The sequence below is a fragment of the Rhipicephalus microplus genome, chromosome 3 (assembly GCF_043290135.1).
Source record: "Rhipicephalus microplus isolate Deutch F79 chromosome 3, USDA_Rmic, whole genome shotgun sequence".
NCBI classification, from domain to species: Eukaryota; Metazoa; Arthropoda; class Arachnida; order Ixodida; family Ixodidae; genus Rhipicephalus; species Rhipicephalus microplus.
Window position 1 is genome coordinate 178,733,247 of NC_134702.1, and position 16,518 is coordinate 178,749,764.

At 48.8% G+C, this 16,518-nt stretch overlaps 1 protein-coding gene across 4 annotated transcripts in view; it reads right to left on the reverse strand.

The window, feature by feature from the left end:
- The window catches only part of LOC142761711 (uncharacterized), a 150,366-nt gene extending 138,507 nt beyond the window's left edge, over positions 1–11,859 (reverse strand). Inside the window, exon 1 of one of the 4 annotated variants that reach the window (XM_075890582.1) lies at positions 11,526–11,844. In XM_075890582.1, the coding sequence (XP_075746697.1) occupies positions 11,526–11,579 (54 nt within the window). In that variant the 5' untranslated portion in view covers positions 11,580–11,844. Of the gene's footprint in view, positions 1–11,525 lie in introns of all 4 variants that reach the window. The other 3 variants (XM_075890580.1, XM_075890579.1, XM_075890581.1) reach the window with 3 other exon arrangements.
- Positions 11,860–16,518: the final 4,659 nt, after the last annotated feature.

Consider the following 16,518-nt stretch of genomic DNA (forward strand, 5'->3'; position numbering starts at 1 on the left):
AAGGTTGGGTCCTTGGAAGTAGCTTCCGCGACTACAGTTGACCGTAGCACCCGAGGATAAGCAGCCTCCAGCATGAAAACTTCCGCTGGCCTTTCCACAGGTTGAGCGTACCCTGGTAGTGGTAGGCGACTCAAACCATCCGCATTGGCAATGCTTGCTCCCGGCCGGTACATGAGCTTGTAGTTATACGCACCAAGCATCAGAGCCCAACGCATGATACGCGGTGAACACATTTCAGGCACGCGCTTGTCGGGAGAAAGCAAGCCCAGTAATGGTTTATGGTCCGTAATAGCCTCGAACTCGCGTCCCCAGAGGTATTGTCGGAACTTGGTTACGCCAAACGTGAGCGCAAGAGCCTCCTTGTCGATGTGACTAATTTCGCTCGGCTGGCGCGAGACTTCGTGATGCAAATGCGATTGGTCGTTCAGCCCCCGAGTCTTCTCTTTGGGCCAGAACGGCGCCAACGCCGTACGGTGACGCATCGCATACGAGAACCACGGGTTTCTTGGGGTCATAATGCGCCAGCACTGCTGCTGAAACAAGTAGCTCCTTGCTCCTTTGGAAAGCACGTTCATGATCCTCACGCCACTCCCACGACACCTTGGCCACAAGCAGCTCGTTCAAGGGATGCAACACACTAGACAGCCCCGGCAGAAACTTGCGGTAGAAGTTGACTAGGCCTAGATAACTCTGTAATGTCTTGACATCTTCGGGTCTAGGCGCCTTCAGCACAGCCTCTACCTTTTCAGGGTTGGGTTGAAACCCCGCAGCCGTGACAATGTGACCCAGGTATTCAACTTGTCGTTCCAGGAAGGTACACTTGTCAAGCTTCAATTTTAGCCCAGCTTGCTTCAGTCGGCTTAGGACTAGGCCCAGGTTTGTTAGATGGTCCTGGTCGTCGCGTCCAGTCACAAGAACATCGTCGAAGTACACCACAACGTGTCTGAGCCCTTGTAGCAGGTTTTCCATCTCCCGCTGGAAAATTCAAGGAGCAGATGTGACGCCAAAAGGCAAACGCGTGTATTGGTACAGTCCTTTTGGCGTGTTGATTGTCACCAGCTTGCGGGATGCCTCGTCCAATTCAACTTGCAAATACGCATCCTTCAAGTCCAATTTGCTGAACTTCTCGCCACCGCTAAGACTGCAAAACAGATCTTCAACGCGTGGTATCGGGTATTTTTCAGGCACTGTCACGGGATTAACAGTGACCTTGAAGTCGCCACATATCCGAATCTGGCCACTCCGCTTCAAGATAGGCACGATAGGCGCAGCCCATTCCGAAGTCTTAACTGGACGCAGCACTCCAACTCGTTCCATGCGCATCAGTTCCTCGTTGACGCGGTCTATCATTGCGAACGGAACAGGGCGAGCCTTGAAGAACCGTGGCTTCGCGTTGTCTTCGATGGTTATTTTCGCGGACACTCCCTTGAATGTTCCCAAGGCGTCGTCGAAAACACTCGCATACTCAGCGACGAGTCCCTAGACCGACGTGATAGCCTTAACGTCCATCACATTGCGCAGCTTGATTCCGAGGCCTTTTATCCAGCCACGCCCCATAAGGGACGGGCAGCGTCCTGGGACGACGTACAACACGTCCCGGCACTCATGGTTTCCCAGTCGTACAGTCGCAGGCAGGCTGCTTTGCACCGCGGACAGCTCACCGGTGTATCCTTTCAGCATGACGCTTGACGGTTCCAGACGACAAGACGGAAATATGCGGCGAAAGGTCTCTTCCGACACGACAGACACACTTGCTCCCGTGTCAATTTCCATAATGAGTGAAGTTCCATTCACGGACACCTCAACCCGGTACGGGCTACCGTCGTGATCCGGTGCGCGCACTTGCCACATTTCGTAGACTTGCAGTGCCGGTGTCTCAGAACGGCTTTCTTCGTCGTCTACGGTATGGATTGACTGATGCTTCCGGGACAAAAACGCTGAACCACCTGCGCTTGTAACTGTAACTGCCTTACCCTTGCATACTCGCGCCAGGTGCCCCTTGCTTCGACACTTGTGACAGACGCTACTTACATGTCGACACTGCGTCGCCAGATGCTCGCCTCCGCAGCGGAAACATGAAACTGGTTTATGCTTCTGCTTTCCTGTATCACGTGACACGGCATTCGTCGGCGCAACAGTCATTGGCATGGCTGTTGACAGCGCGCGAGAATCTTTGTTCGCCGCTTCCATCGCGATAACTGTCTTCTTTGCGGTATCAAGGGTCAAATCTGGTGACTCCAACAGTCGTCGCTGCATTGTCTCGTCATTGATGCCTGCCACGATGCGGTCACGAAGCATTCTGTCTCGAAACGAGCCGAAAGCACAATCGTCAGCAAGTTTGTTCAGGCTAGCGAAGAAATCCCCAGCCGTTTCACCAGAATGACGTATTCTTGAATTAAACTTGAACGTTGCAATTACATCCGATGGTCTCGGCGAAAAATGCTTCTTCAGTACGTCAAGGATCGTCGACAGGCTTGTATCTGACGGCTTCGATGATGACAGCAGGTTCCGCAGTAATGAATACGTGGCCGGTCCCAAACAGGTGAGAAGTACTGCTCGCTTTTTTTCATCTTCGACGTCGTTGGCTATGAAAAATTGTTCTACCCGCTCTTGATACTCATCCCAGCTGGTTGTTCCCACGTCGAACGGCTCAAGCTTGCCGACACCAGGCATTCTACACATGGTAGAGAACACAGCCTTACAGGGAAGTTCCAGGCGGCACCAGCAGATCACACTTTCATCCTCGTCGCCACTGTCATAGTCACTCGCGGAGAGCAGCTGACGGAAGAACAGCACACTTGATACCGTGGAAAAACACTGGCCTTTATTTCCTACGCACTCATCTTTTATAGCAACCTGGTGCTGACGTAACACGATGCATATCACATATCACACATCACATATCAGCACGTGTTGCGGTGGCTATTATGTTACAACCACCGCGGCCGGGCAGGATGATTTGAGCCCTCTACAACGTGTCTCTTATACATATTGCTACGGTATGAGCCGGGTTGTAGTATGTGCCGGGTAGGTAGAAGAGGAAGACGACGTTGTCTGGTGCGTCCTGAGGACTCCATCTTTACCGTGACTGCCGAACTTCATCCTCACCTTGTAAATAAATCCACCTATCCTTTAATTAAACCGTAACAGTTTTGTGGTGGAGGTGCTGGGTAATTAACCAAGCAACACGACGCTTCAAGCGCCTGATCTACGACGAAGCCGCCGCCTTGCTGGACTGCCCCTGTTACCACTGGCAGCTGAGATGTCTTCTGGCGAAGAAGGAAACCGGTTCCCCACAGCTGCAGACCTTCCACCAGTCTCAGCAGCACCACTAGTACCAGGTTTGCGTGCGGCTGGTCCATGGTTGCGTCAGGATCTGATAGTGCCTCGCACATTCGGTGGCGAATCTGGCGAGGACGTGGATGCCTGGCTCACACACTACAAACGGGTGAGCAAATACTACCAGTGGGATGCGGTGACCCAGCTGACCAATGTAGTATTTTTCTTAACGGACACAGCACTCGTGTGGTACGAGAACCACGAAGATGCCCTCGCGTCATGGGATCACTTCGTTTCCGATATAAGAGCGTGCTTCGGAGACTCCGTAGCTAAGAGAAAGCAGGCGGAACAAACGTTACTGCAGAGAGCTCAGATCCCAGGAGAGACGTGCACGACCTATGTCGAGGCAATCTTGAAGCTCTGCAAGATTGTCAACCCTTCTATGTCAGAGGAAGACAAAGTTGGCCACCTGTTGAAGGGCATTGCCGAGGACGTGTATCAGTTCCTCATCAGCAAAGACAGCCTTGCTACGGTAACCGACGTCATAAGCCACTGTCGCACATTCGAGACCCTGAAGATGTGACGTATCCCCCCCCCCCCCCCCCCAAGTTCGATCGCCTACCGAATGTAACCACCGTGGCAAGTGTTGACAAGTACACATCGCTTGATCTTGCGTCCAGAGTACGCCAGATCGTTCGAGAAGAGCTCACTCGACACGCTCGCCCGACACCGTACGAAGCTACACCCGCACCGCCTCCCTCTCGCCCTCCCATGTCAATTTCCGCAGCAGGCAACGATGACTGCAACTACAGGCCACCCTCACCACCGAGGTCATAGCGCAATAACTACCCGCTGCCGAGGTACGAAGACCGCTTCAGTTACCCCCGTCAACCAGCCAACACCTATTACGACCCGAACAAAGATGTACCCGTACCACCACCACATCAGCGCAATGCCTTCCAGGAGTACAATGCATACCGCCAGGCCCCTGTGTGCTACCGTTGCGGTATCGCCGGGCATATAGCTCGGTTCTGTCGTCGACAGAGAGAGCCGACATTCCAATATCGTTCTCCATCAGAGTTTCCACCAGCGGGCACTGGTCACAACAATGGTCATTGGCCCGCCTGTTCCAGGAGTACCTCATGGCGGGGAAATCACTGTGGCAGTTTTCTCGCTTCTGACCTTAGTTTGACGCCTCCATCTGGCCGATTGCATCGTTCCCCTTCACCGGGACGATGCCTGTCATCACCGCCGCCGCCGGGAAATTAGCCAGCGCGACTGATGGAAGTGAGGTCGCACAACAAGATTTGCCTCAGATGCCTCCGCCAATTATAATGTCCAAGAACAAGATGCGTGTGGAAATAGATGGCTTTTGTACAAGTGCTTTGGTGGACACTGGTGCTACGATATCAGTTATGAGTCTTTCTTTCAAAAGTCGCATTGGCCGCAAAGTTATATTTTCTTGGGGCGTTTCGTGGTGTTGGTGGGGAGGTACTTCATCCTGTCGGAGTTTGTGCCGTCAATGTCTTATTGGCAGGAAAGGTGTTCCCAACAGAGTTTCTTGTGCTGCAACGTTGTACCCACAATGTGATTCTCGGCCTTGACTTTCTCCAAGGATGTGGCGCTTTCGTCGAGTGTAGAAGTGGTGACATTGTTCCTGCCCTCGTCGATGAGGCGCCGCAGGCCGCGAAGGACGCTCTGATTCTTTCCGATGAGCTGACAGTGCCGCCATGGTCAATGAGGTTAGTTGCGGTGTTCGGCCCAGAATGTGTCACATCTTTTGACGCCATCGTTGAACCTGTTATCGTTCAATGTGCTAAGAAAGGCATACTCATCCCTCCTTGTTTGGCATCTGTTGTTGAAGGAGCAACCTTTCTGTGGCCAATGCCGGTTGTGCTCCCTCGAGGAATGAAGCTTGGCGTCTTCGATGATTCCACTGAAGGTTCTGTAGCGGTCGTTAACAACGATGAAAGCGAGAAAGGTACAGTCTCTGGCAAGCGAAGTTGCTCTTACGAGTCGCAGATCCTAGGCATGATTAGCGCCACTTTGCGGTCACACGATCAGCAGACGTTACGCCATCTGTTGAGGCAACATGCTTCTGTGTTTGACTTTTGCCAAGAGGAGAAGCCACTACCTTTACCATGTTCTCGCGCTCACCATAGGAATTGACACCAGCACTGCCCATCTGATCCGACAAAAGCCTTACCGAGTGTCGTCATCAGAACGAAAAGTTATTGCCAACCAGGTTCAGGAAATGCTGAAGAAGGGTGTTATTGAAGAGTCCTGTAGCCCATGGGCAACACCGGTCATCTTGGTTAAGAATAAAGATGGTGCCTGGCAGTTCTGCGTTGATTACAGAAGTCTCAACGCCGTGACCAAAAAAAGATGGATATCCGCTGCCTAGGATTGACGATGTTATTGACTGCTTACACTCGGCTTCGTACTTTTCTTCAATAGACCTACAATCAGGATATTGGCAGATACCTATGCACCCTTCATACAAGGAGAAGGCCGCATTCGTGACGCCTGATGGACTGTACCAATTTAATGTGATGCCGTTTGGGCTTTGCAACGCCCCCGCCACTTTTGAAAGGTTTATGGACTCTGTCCTTCGTGGTCTCAAATGGGAGGTGTGCTTATGCTACCTGGATGACGTCGTCATTTTTGGGCGTACCTTCGAAGAGCACAACGTCCGTTTAAGCCTTCTTTTAGACTGTGTCGGAAAGGCTGGTTTGATTTTGAACTCTAAGAAGTGCCAGTTTGGTGAACGACAAGCTTTAGTCCTCGGTCACCTAGTTGACAAAGATGGTGTCAGGCCGGATCCCCGCAAAATCGAAGCAGTCGGCACATTCAAACCACCCCAGACACTGAAGGAACTTCGCAGCTTCTTGGACCTATGTTCCTACTTTCGCTGCTTTGCGCCCCGATTCGCGGACGTAATACACCCACTGACGAGCTTGTTGTGAAAAAATTCGAATGGAAACCCGATTGTGATGCCGCATTTTCTGAACTGAAATTTCTACTAAGATTTGAGCCTATTCTTCGTCATTTCAATCCTTCTGCTCCTACAGAAGTGCACAGTGACGCAAGTGTAATTGGCATCGGAGGTAGAGCGTGTTGTTGCTCATACGAGTCGATCTCTAACCAAGGTTGAAATGAACTATACGGTGACAGAGCAAGAATTTTTAGCGGCTGTACTCGCCATTGAGAGGTTTCAATGTTACCTCTACGGTAGTCCATTCACGATTGTGACAGACCATCATTCATTACGTTGGCTTGTTACCCTCCGAGACCCTTCTGGCCGCCTTGCTCGATGGGCTTTACGCCTTCAAGAATTTGAGTTCAGCATTTCGTACAGAAGTGGACGACGTCATTCGGATGCTGATTGCCTTTCTCGCCTACCCATAACCACGACGGAGGACAGTGCAGATACCCTTGACATCCGTTTTGCTGCGGTCTCTCATACATTTCCTGACGTCAATACCTTCAAACGAGAACAATTGAATGATTTATCTTTAGACCCTTTGTTCGTTGACGCTCAGAATCTCAAAGGCAGTGGTCGCTTTCACATTCGTGATGGACTGTTGTGCAAAACGAATTACTAAGCGACCGGCGCACATTATTTACTGGTTGTGCATCAAAGTTCTCGATGCGACTTTCTCCGTACTATGCACAATGATCCAACGTCAGGGCACCTTGGGTTCATTCGCACCTTGCATCGAGTGCAGCAGCGTTTTTACTGGCCCTGAATGCGAGATTTTTCGAAACAATACGTTTCGAGCTGTGAGAATTACCAGCGCCACAAACGACCTACCAGTGCACCGCACTGCCTTCTTCATCCCGTAGAACCGCCTACTACGCCTTTCGAGCAAGTGGGCACCGACCTACTGGGCCCGTTTCCGCGATCTTCGAACAACAATCGCTGGATAATAGTGTACGTTGACCACCTTACCAGATACGCAGAAACCGCTGCGGTACCATCTTCTACAGCTGATGGCATCGCTGCCTTTTTGTTACGCTCCGTTGTTCTTGGCCATGGTCCACCTCAAGCAATCATCAGTGACCGTGGTCGCCAATTCATCGCGGACTCTGTGGAAGAATTGCTTCGCCTCTGCACTTCACAGTTCAGACATTCGACAACATACCATCCCCAGACGAATGGTCTTGTAGAATGTACCAATCGAACTCTTACTAACATGCTCGCAATTTGCGTTGCGTCCAATCACAAAAACTGGGATGAGAACTTACCATTTATTACTTATGCATACAATACAGCGAAGCACGAGACCACTGACTTCACGCCCTTCTACCTGCTCTACGCTCGATCATCATGGAGTACTCTTGATACAATCCTCCCATTTAAACTCCATACCAATGAGTACGTGGCCGAAACATTGTGCCAGGCTGAAGAAGCCCGCCAAATTGCTCGCTTGCGCACACTGGCATCACAAGATCGCTCCAAGCAACGATACTATCAACGCCATGATGCCATTTCATTCCGCTAAGGTGAATTTGTGTGGTTGTAGACCCCTCAACGAAAACCTGGTTTATGTCAGAAGTTTTTATCGCAGTACACAGGCCCCCCTACGTCATTGTAGATCACTTGACTGACTTGATGTACGTTGTGGCACGCTTGACGACACCTTCTCGTCGGTCAAGTCGAACGCAGTTGGTGCACGTGGCTCGCCTCAAGAAGTTTCATCCCTCCAGTGACATAAACTCGCCCAGCGAGCTTCGTCTGTGAACCAGGGATTGCTACGGTATGAGCCAGTTGTAGAATGTGCCGGGTAGGTAGAAGAGGAAGACGACGTTGTCTGGTGGGGCCTGAGGACTGCATCTTTCCCACGACTGCCGAACTTCATCCTCACCCTGTAAATGAATCCACCTATCCTTTGATTCAACCGTAACAATATGGTGCTTTTTGGGTTCAATGACCCTAACCACCATATGTATATGAGACAAGCCGTAGTGGAGGGCTCCCGAAATTTCGACCACTTCGAGTTCTTCAACGTGCACCCAAACCTGAACACTCAGAAATACACGCAGGCAAGTGCAACTGTAGTTTCTGTAGAAACAGCACGAGCTGTCATGCTCCTCTGCAAAAGGGATGCGCAGACCTCATTGCCTGGCCTCACTGGTGGAGTCGGCCAGAAAAAGAAAGTTATGTCACCAGTACCCGCCTGAGTAGTGGAGTAAAGTCAGCGGTTAGTGTTTTGCATGGTATAGCATAAGTGGCGACCAAAGTATCTTGTATCTTATGGTAGGCGATAGATTATCAAATGTGACGGAAATACAAATACTCATCTGAATTTCGCAGCACTTATCTTCGTTGGGCTAAGGAGATGAGACCGAGGGATGATTTCATTGATGATTGATTGATATGTGGTGTTTAACGTCCCAAAAGCACCATATGATTATGAGAGACGCCATAGTGGAGGGCTCCAGAAATTTCGACCACCTGGGGGTTCGTTAGCGTGCACCCAAATCTGACTACACGGGCCTACGTTTCCTCCTCCATTGAAAAATGCAGCCGCCACAGCCGGGATTTGATCCTGCGACCTGCGGGTCAGCAGCCTAGTACCTTAGCCACTAGACCTTCGCGGTGGGGCGGGATGATTTAAGCCCTCTACAACAACGTGTCTTTTATACATATGGCGGTTTTTGGGTTCAATGACCCTAACCACCATATGTATATTGACAGGACGTCAAAACAGAGGTCTCGCTTCAGAGATTGGGACACCAGAAGCAGGTCTGTTCTTTTAATAGAACGCGCAAGAGAGTTCTTCTTTTTCATCCATTTCATTGTACTTTATGACACATGCACAACTGCCATTGTCTTTCTTTTTGACAAGCACGTGACATTTACCCCCCTCCGAAAGAAGCATCGTCCCGATGCGCAACTTAGGCGCTTTACCAGGCGTATGAAGTGGTCGCGTCAACTCGATAAATATGGTTTCATACGCACGACGTGCACGACTTCGGGTAAATGCTTTTGGCGCTTGGAACTACAGTCAGTGCTGGGAAAAACTTCATAGTTCACGTCGTTCAAGTGTCGTGTGACGCTGTATAAACCAAAGTACCCTCTTAGCAGTTTTCCGGACAGTCCACGTCGACGTATCCGAATCCAGACCCAGACCTTGTCACCTGGTGTGTAGCTAATAAACTTGTGTCGGGGGTCGTACCGTTGTGCATCTTGATGCTGTTGATGACAGATGCGTACACGCGCGAGCTGTCTGGCTTCCTCGGCGCGCTGAGTGAACGCTTCGGCGTCTACATGGATGTCGTCACACTCATGCGGCAACATGGCGTCCAACGTTGTCGTGACTTCACGACCATAGATCAGACTGAACGGTGTCATTCCAGTGGTTTCTTGTCAAGCGGTATTGGCAAAGGTCACGTACGGCAATATCTGATCCCAGTTTTTATGTTCTGTGTCAGCGTACATACTGATCATGTCTGTGAGGGTCTTATTGAGGCGCTTCTTCAGTTCGTTTGTCTACGGATGGTATGCAGTTGTTCTCCGGTGAGATGTACCGCTGAGTCTGAGAACCGACTCCAACAGCTCTGCGGTGAAGGCAGGTCCTCTGTCTGTGATCACTGCTGTCGGAGCGCCATGCTGAAGGACGATGTTTTCGATGAAAAACTGCAGCTTCTGCTGCTGTGCCGCGCTGCATAGCTTTAGTCTTCGCATAACGGGAGAGGTAATCGGTGGCCATGATTATCAATCTGTTTCCTGTTGTGTAAGTTGGAAAGGGACACAGAAATCCATTCTAATCTGGGTGAACGGCTTCGCTGGTGCTTCGACTGGATGTAAAAGACCGGCTGGCTTGCTGGGAGGTGCTTTGTGTCTTTGGCAGTCGGTGCAAGTTCGCACATGATGGTTAACAGCAGCGGGTAACTTTGGCCAGTAGTACTTGCATCATAGTCGGCACAATGTTAGGGTGTAGCCTAGATGACCAAAAGTTGCTTCATCTGGCATGCTTCGATAATTTCTTTTCGAAGAGAGGCAGGCACGACGAGCAAGTACGGGTTGCCGGTTGGTGAGAAGTTTTTCTTATAGAGAACATCGTTTCGCAAGCAAAAAGATGGCAGTCTTCTGGCAAATAATCGCGGCACGTCCTTACGTCGTTTTTTTAAATATTCACCGAGTGGTAACAGCTCGGGGTCACTGCGCTGCTCCCGTGCAATAGTGGCCCAGCACCTCCACCAGTGTCACGACGTCAAAACAGAGGTCTTGCTTCAGAGATTTAGACACTAGAAGCAGGTCGGTTCTTTTAATAGAATGCGCAAGAGAGTTCTTCTTTTTCATCCATTTCATTGTACTTCATGGCACATGCACAACTGCCATTGTCTTTCTTTTTGACAAGCACGTGACAATATGAGACAAGCCGTAGTGGAGGGCTCCGGAAATTTTGACCACCTGGAATTCTTCAATGTGCACCTAAACCTGAACACACAGAAACACACGCAGGCAAGCACGTAAGCGTAGTATCTGTCGAAACAGCACGAGCTGTCATGCTCCTCTGCTTCACCAAAAGGGATGCGCAGACTTCAATGCCTGGCCTCACTGGTGGAGCCGGGCAGAAAAAGAAAGTTATGTCACCAGTACCCGCCTGAGAAGTGGAGTAAAGTCAGCGGTTAATGTTTTGCACGTAAGTGGCGACCAAGGTATGTTATATCTTAATATACGCGATCGATTACCAAATGTAACGGAAATACAGATACTCATCTGTATTTCGCAGCGGTTTTCTTCGTTAGGCTAAGGAGGTGAGACCGAGGAATGATTTCATTGATGATTGATTGATACGTGGGGTTTAACGTCCCAAAAGCACCATATGATTATGAGAGACGCCGTAGTAGAGGGCTCCGGAAATTTCGACCACCTGGGGTTCTTTAACGTGCACCCAAACCTGAGCACACGGGCCTACAACGTTTCCGCCTCCATCGAAAATGCAGCCGCCGCAGCTGGGATTCGATCCCGCGAGTTAACAGTCGAGTACCTTAACCACTAGACCACTGCGACGGGGCATGTGTGAACAAAGGTCGATGGCACAGCACCACATAACAAGCTACAGATTTCACTGAAATTCCCATCACACGGATTAGCGAGAAATCCTGGTGGTATGCTGTCAATCTTTCGAGTGAGCAAAGGTTCACGAAGGCTCAAAATTACTTCCTCGCACAGCAACAATTACTGAGCAGCTCAATTTTTTTTTCCACGCAAGACGTTGTCAAACACGACTTACGTTGTCTCGTCCGCTGGCGCTCGTTCTGCCGTGCGCAGAGCAAAAGGAAAGCATGGCAAGGCTGGAGACGCTGACAATTCAGGATAGGAAGGTCGCCTGACGTAGAAATCCTGCACACGGTGAATGTGCTTCTGCCCGGAACACGTCTTCTCCCATTGTTGTCTTTCTGTTCTCACGCTATTACTATCGTCTTGTAATACCAACTGGCCGAAACCGCCACACTTCTCTACCACGGGCCAGCGTAAACAAAGTCGACCCATTCACTTTTTGTGGGCGCTGCCATCTTGGCTATGGTGGCTAGAAAGGCAAGGTTCTGTTTGGCCATAGCCTCCTAGATTTCCCTTGCCTGCCGGATTGTCGGCGGTCACTTGAAAAGCGGCCGTCGTCGAAACTATGGTGGTGGCGCCACCTAAGTAGGGGTGTCCTCAAATAGGTTTTTACGTTTTAGAAGCTTATATGCAACAGCAACAAAACAAAAACCGGCAGCGTTTTCTGCACCGCGCGGCGCAGCAGCCAGGACCACACTATACCGCGCTTACCGTGATACCGGGCGTACCGTGATACCGGAATCGAAGTGCGCATGCGCAGATACGTCGGTTACGCATGCCGCTTACTGTACGCACGGTATTTTTCAGATTTAAGGTAGCGTAGGTGCACGTAGTGTACGTCAACAAGGCGACGCTCTCTGACGCCCACTTCGAAATGATTTTGGCGTAGTTGTTGAAAGTTCGCAGCAAACGACTGTTCAAAGTCGCTTCGCTTGCCTTCAGTAAGCTTTGATGACTGAGTATTACGGATAAGTTGGCGTAGTTTTTGAGATAGCTTCCCATTTCAAACGCGCCTAGGCCTAACTACAAGATCAATGTAAACAAATCGGCAACGTAGATGTTTTCGCGTTTTGTACGTGGTTCATATTTCTTCACTCTTATTATCAGAAAAATAAACTTTTAACAATGCTTCGCGCGGTAGCATATGTAAACATTCTCGTTTTGTTTTCATTTTCATTGTTTAACTTATTAACCATCTAATAGGTGGCGCTACCATTCCACATGGGGGGGGAGGGGGGTGGACACGTAAACCACGTAAGCGCTATTTCGCTAAACGATAAGACGCTGCCTACAACGAACGGTTGCTGCACGGTAGCGTCATTCCCTTAACCTACGCTATCACGCTAACGCTAAAATATAACTGTCTACTAGGGAGCCTTCATTGGCGCGCACGGAGACGCGTGCACATGAAGGCCCCCTAAACCACACGGAAGTGGCTTCTACGCCGCACAGATGCGACGTCATTTAAAAAAGTGTTCACCTAAAGCTACTTAATTATATAAATAATTAATGTGTAGTGCGTTAAACTTACAAAAATTTTATTAAGCAGGTGTTTAACGAGTCAATTAGCCTATGTCTGTTATTTACACGTATCTTAAAGGCAGCAGCCAGCCCCACGCGGCGCAACAGCCAGCCCCATACAGAAGTGGCTTCTGCACGCACAGAAGTGACGTCACTTTAAAAATTATTACCTAAAGCTAGTTATATGTGTAAATTATTCGTGTGTAATGCGTTAAACCTACAAAAGTTTTACTAATCAGTTGTCTAGCGAGTCAATTAGCCTATGTTTGTTATTTATATACATATCACAGGTATTTTAAATACAGGAGGCGCCATGGGCGCTGCGGCTGCGAAAGGTAAAACACTGCGAGATGGTAGCCGCCTGCGATGTGGTAGGTGGTGAAAACTCCGATGAAATCGTGGCCATGGCCTAGGCCACTCCCAAGGACGACTGGAGTGTCGTCGGTGCTTCATCTGATTGCTGGATGCTTAGTTGCACCTGGTGGTTGGAGCTAGCGCGGCCGTCCACCGCGCCGCAGCTTCATCTGAGTGTGTGCGCCACAAAACTTTTCAGTATGAAGTGCGGATTATTGTTGTTGGACGTACTGCATTTTCTAGGTTGCAATGCCAAGCGCGGTGTCGTCAAAGGTGAACGTTTTCTTGTCGCAAAGGGCAAGGTCGACGATGAAATAAACGCTTTCGCACAGTTCACGTGACTGACCGGACGCACATGCATGCAACCCCAGTGCGTCTGCGAAATGTTCTTACGATGGATGGAAACAACTTTACTGTAGTGTTGTAACGAAGCCTGTGATCTCCGACGGCTAAAGCATTGCCGGCTGTTTTGTTAAATGCGAGCACGTACAGCCGTTCTCACCCGTTGCTACGTAAATGCTCCCGTGCTGTCACAGGCCGTGCGTGTTATTCAGAGAGACAGACAAGCTGTTTTGTAGTTAGATGGGCTAACGCCATCGGCACTTCCTCTTGAGCATCGTTTATCAGGTGTTGATCGCGTAGACCATTGCGGTGGCACGTTGAAGCGGCCTGTCGGTTACCTCGTCAGGTGATGGTACACTGAGTGACATAAAAGTTTCCTTAGACTACATTGCAGTGCTGCGCCTTTCTCTTATCAAAACTTTAATGAACCATAAAAATCAACAGTCCTGACACGTGTGCCGGAAAAACCAATGCAGCCAGCTGCATTTGAGTTTTTCGTGTCCTTTTGCGTCTCGCCGATTAAGAGCAATAATTTGCAAAACACTCTATCACAATAAATATAGCCAGTTCTGCGAGACTCGTCAAACATCCAATATTAAAGGGCCTGTGGATAGGGCCACCACCAGCAGCAAGTCAGGCTGACGGGAGACTTATGAGGGGGCGGAAATGTTAAAACAATCCATGCGTGAACAAAAAAGAAAAAAGTAACAAAACTGCATTGGGGATTGAACTACCGACCTCACCAGTTCTTGCAGTGCTGCTCTAACCAACTACGCCATAGCTGCCAATCGCATCGAAATTCATTAAAAAGCCGGTTTTGTATTGTCATGCTGCACCAAACTAACATTTTTTGTTTACTTTTGCGTTTAGACGTAACTTTAACGGCTTTTATCGTTACGCCGCTAGGCAGTCCCGACTATTCAAACAAAGCGCCTAACCAGAAAAGTGCATGACGTCACTTCTGTGCAGCGCAGCAGCTGTTTTCGTGTGGGGGTGGCTTGTGCACCGCGCGATGCAGCAGTCTCTGCGAAAAAAAACGTAAAAAAAGTTTTAAAATGCGTAAACGTACTTATAATTGACCCTACGTAAGTGACGCCGTCATTCAAGAGGCATTTTTATCAATACAAGACATTCTCTAAAATTAGTAGCAAACGCCAAAAGTGCCGATTTCAAAAGCCCTTACTCCTACGTAGGCAGCGCCGTCATAGATGAACGGTGTTTCGCGCTCATCCGGCAGGCAAAAGAAATCTAGGAGGCTCTGGTGGCTAGGAGAGGTGTCAGCATCGGCGGGCCAGAGCGCGCGCGAGAATTCCTCCAGATGCAGCGACGCTGCGGTCGTTTTCTAGATGCCCCTCCTCGCACGATCAATCGTTTTTCGTAGCAAATATTTCACGCTGCCCTGCGGATTGTAACAAAGTCAACCTGTCACGATTCCGGCGGCGCGCTGCGAAGCGCGTATTGGCACTAAAGATTAGTGTTTTCAATTTTCTTCGTAGAATATCAGCTACGAAGCTTAGAATGTAGAGAATCAAGTGACTTGCCGTGAGCTTGACACTAAAACAAAGTTCGTGCAGTTTTCAAATTTGATGCCGCAGTGTTATCCGTGAAGTCTTAATGTACGTAAAGATATCGGCAACCATTATTTTCATGACTCGCGCAATCAAGGTCTGATTTTACCAACAAGACATTTATTTTCTCGAAAGCAAAAAACAACATGAAAATAAACACAGCATATGCATTAGGGTGAAGAAAACTGCAAGTTATATAAAACTCAGCTAAGGCAAGTGAATAAGGCTACTAAAGAGAACAGTAAATATACCATGATACAATGGGCACACATACATACATGACATTTAGATTTCATTGGAAAACATAGACACAGTCACAAACCAGTTCACAAAAAAATGATTTCTGCATATGTCAACACAGCCAGACCACAGAACACCTACCAGTTTGCCAGACGCTGATATCACAGTTGTTAATGGGGGATTTATAACAATGTGAACAAGACAATAGTAAAATACCAAGAAACAACAGTGTTAGTAATGCACAATAACAAAAAATAAAACCTTGTTCGCTGAGTTAATACTGTGACAGGTAAGTCAGACGTCTCAACTTCAAAAACTTCATTTTCACTCTCTTTTTTTTTTGTTTGGTTTGACGCATTTTCTCCAGCAAGAAAAAATGCATTCTGGTCAGTGTAAAGAATCTAATTATCTGATTTGTCACTTCCAGTTTGTGGTATTCACAGTCGACCATATTTAACCTCTTCACATACAGGCAAGAGATAAGGTCTGTTATGCTGTCATTTTTCAACTTGTTGAAACTGAAGCCATAGGCGAGTGCATCTTCCACAGCTTTCACGGGGTCTGCTAAGGACTCGGACGGGTACAAAAAGCACGATTCTGCCGGAAGCAAGCTAGAATTCTGAGTGAAGCAGCAACCTGCTACATTCATTGCACTTCGTTTTTTTTTTCACCATCTTCCGGGCCACATAGCCACTGACGTGAGCCGGGAGTCACTTGTGCGTCCAATGAGATCAGTGTAGTCAAGGAGGGCTTCACAAGCAACAATAATTTCATAAACCTAATTGAGGCGCGAACGTAAATGACACATCCAAATAAACAATCATGATATGTGTGTCACGTAAAACATGACTACATGGTATGCTCACATAGCGTGCTCACAGCCGTTTCGAAAGCTCCCGATTAACAAAATTTGGTATCAGGTGACGTGAATGGACGACAAAGGTGAACGACACGTTCAAACATGATAGGCATGACTTGCGTGTCATGTAAAACATGACTACATGCTACAGTAATAGCGTGCTCGTGCCGATTTTGCTAGCTCCAGATATACCTAATTTCGTATCACGTGACGTGAATAGACAAAGGTAAATGACACGTCTAAACATAATAATCATGACAGGAAAGTCATGTACGGTATAA